General features: G+C 37.3%; 1 protein-coding gene across 1 annotated transcript in view; it reads left to right on the forward strand.

The window, feature by feature from the left end:
• SH3TC1 (SH3 domain and tetratricopeptide repeats 1) overlaps positions 1 to 2,083 on the forward strand; it is a 27,556-nt gene extending 25,473 nt beyond the window's left edge. Inside the window, 4 exon segments of the mRNA XM_010003147.1 lie at positions 30 to 152; positions 426 to 576; positions 1,423 to 1,619; positions 1,853 to 2,083. Coding sequence (XP_010001449.1) covers positions 30 to 152; positions 426 to 576; positions 1,423 to 1,619; positions 1,853 to 2,083 — 702 coding nt within the window.
• Positions 2,084 to 2,285: the final 202 nt, after the last annotated feature.

Raw genomic sequence — 2,285 nt, forward strand, 5'->3', positions numbered from 1 at the left:
CTTTCCCTCATTCCTTGTTTTCTTTATAGGTTGCTCAGGATGCTGCTCTTTACACAGGTGATCCAAACTTTGGAATGGAATTGTTTGAAGCTGCTGGAGACATATTTTTCAATGGTACTTGGGAAAAGGAGAAGGCAGTGACTTTCTACAGGGTTTGTGCAGTTTTTCTACTGCATGGATAGTTGTGTACCTTCCTCCGCTGAACCAAATGCTGATTCTCTCAGCAAAGAGGTTATAACCTATGGCAGCTGATTACTTTGTCATGGTGTTAACAGTTTTCACCTGTTGTAACTCTTCTGGATGTAAGATATGCCATATGCAAAGAGCAAAATAAAACCAGACATTGCCCAAAATTACTTAAATGGAAGCCTGTCAGTGCACATCTTGGGGTTAAGCAGTACCTAAGCTGTACTTATGCATTTCAGGACAGGGCTCTTCCACTTGCTGTTAAGACTGGCAACAAACCCACTGAGCTCAGACTATGCAATAAATTGGTGGAATTGCTGGTGACTCTGAAGGCTTATGAGGAAAGTCTGGAATATGCACGAGCATCTCTTATGCTCAGTGTAAGTTTAGGTAAGACAATTTCAATTACACCTTAATATTACTGGTATCTCTAAAAGGGCAGAGTTCTAAAAAGCTTTCTTCCTTGGAATTCAGTTAGAATCATTGCCAGGATTTTATAATGATACTACAATTGCTATTTTTGCTTCCATTCAAGAATGAACAACTTTATTGCTGTCTCTTAACTCCAAAACCTTTGGTAGAGCAGAGAATTAAACCTAGGACTCCAAATCCAAACAGTGTTCATCAGCTAATCTGTAATACAAATTAATTATATTGTTCCAAGTAGGTTTTGAGTATCATACATTTCTTTCAGATTTGTTCATAGCCTTGCTGGTTAACTGACCTCAGAAAATAGTCAAAACCCATAGAGCTCATTTCCAAAATGATTTGTTCACATTTGAGAGCTATTAGACTGATTAAGTACCTCTTCACCTCTCTCTGTGCATGGACAGGCCCTTTTAGTAAATCCGAATCATCTTTTTGATATAACTTTTGATGTAAAGTAGGTACTGGGATGGGCAAGGGAGTCTTTAGTCCCATTAGCTACTATACTTTCAAAATAATTTATTTGAATTCTTTGTAAGTATGTGTTGGATGTGTATATCTATAAATGAGAGATATGAATGTAAGGTTTTTTAAGAAACTTTAAGAAAATTCCAGAAACTGTAAAATCTTTCACTGGGAAATTTGGGAATTCTATGGAATTTTTCTTAAAGGACGTTTTTGCCATGCATCTATTGAGCAAAATTAGTTTTAGTCAAGAAGAGATTAGCAAATACATAAATGCCTTCTGCTTTGAGACAATTTGACTACTTTGTCTTTGGCTTTATCCTGACTCATACACTATCTTATTAGGAAACCAGCTAAATGAACGAATAGCTTACCATCGCCTGGCTGCCATCCACCATCATTTGGGTCACTGTGAACTAGCTGAACACTTTTATTTAAAGGCCTTGTCCCTCTGCTCCTCTCCTCTAGAGTTTGAGGAGGAAACACTGTATTATGTCAAGGTGTACTTGATCTTAGGAGACATAATATTCTATGACCTTAAGGTAAGAAATACTAAAAAAAACCTGCTGCAGACAGTTGTTGTTTTGAGTAATGTTTCATAATGTCAGGTTTTACCACATTTTAATTTTTTTGCATTTAGAATCTAATAAATTGGGAAAATGTACTGAAGTCTGGAATCTCTATTATTCTTGTTTGATACCTAAAAAATTGAGCCTCAATGTCCTCTTAAACTATCCATAAAATAAAAGGGTACTATCTTTGTGTTTCATTTCAGGATCCCTTTGATGCAGCAGGCTACTATCATTTGGCACTTGCTGCTGCCATGGATCTGGGCAATAAAAAAGCTCAGCTGAAGATTTACACAAGACTTGCAGTCATCTACCATAATTTCCTTGTGGATCGAGAAATGTCTCTCTTCTTCTACCAAAAGGCAAGAACCTTTGCAACTGAGCTGAATGTTAGGAGAATAAATCTAGCTCCTGATCAATGTTACAAGAGTTCATAAGCATCTCTGGAAAATTCAGTGGAACTACTACAGAAGTAGTTCCTCTACCTAGAGAAATACTGCACTGGCTTTGCAGGAGGGCACAATGCATTCAGTGCCTCATGCATGTTCTGCAAACCAGGGCTTAGCATCCCAGACTAAATTACCAGCTTTATGATAGTGAACTACATTTCATTGTCTTATACTTTTAAGGATCAGCCTG

Source organism: Chaetura pelagica, unplaced genomic scaffold (assembly GCF_000747805.2).
Source record: "Chaetura pelagica isolate M959 unplaced genomic scaffold, ChaPel_1.0 scaffold147, whole genome shotgun sequence".
In the NCBI taxonomy this organism is placed as follows: domain Eukaryota; kingdom Metazoa; phylum Chordata; class Aves; order Apodiformes; family Apodidae; genus Chaetura; species Chaetura pelagica.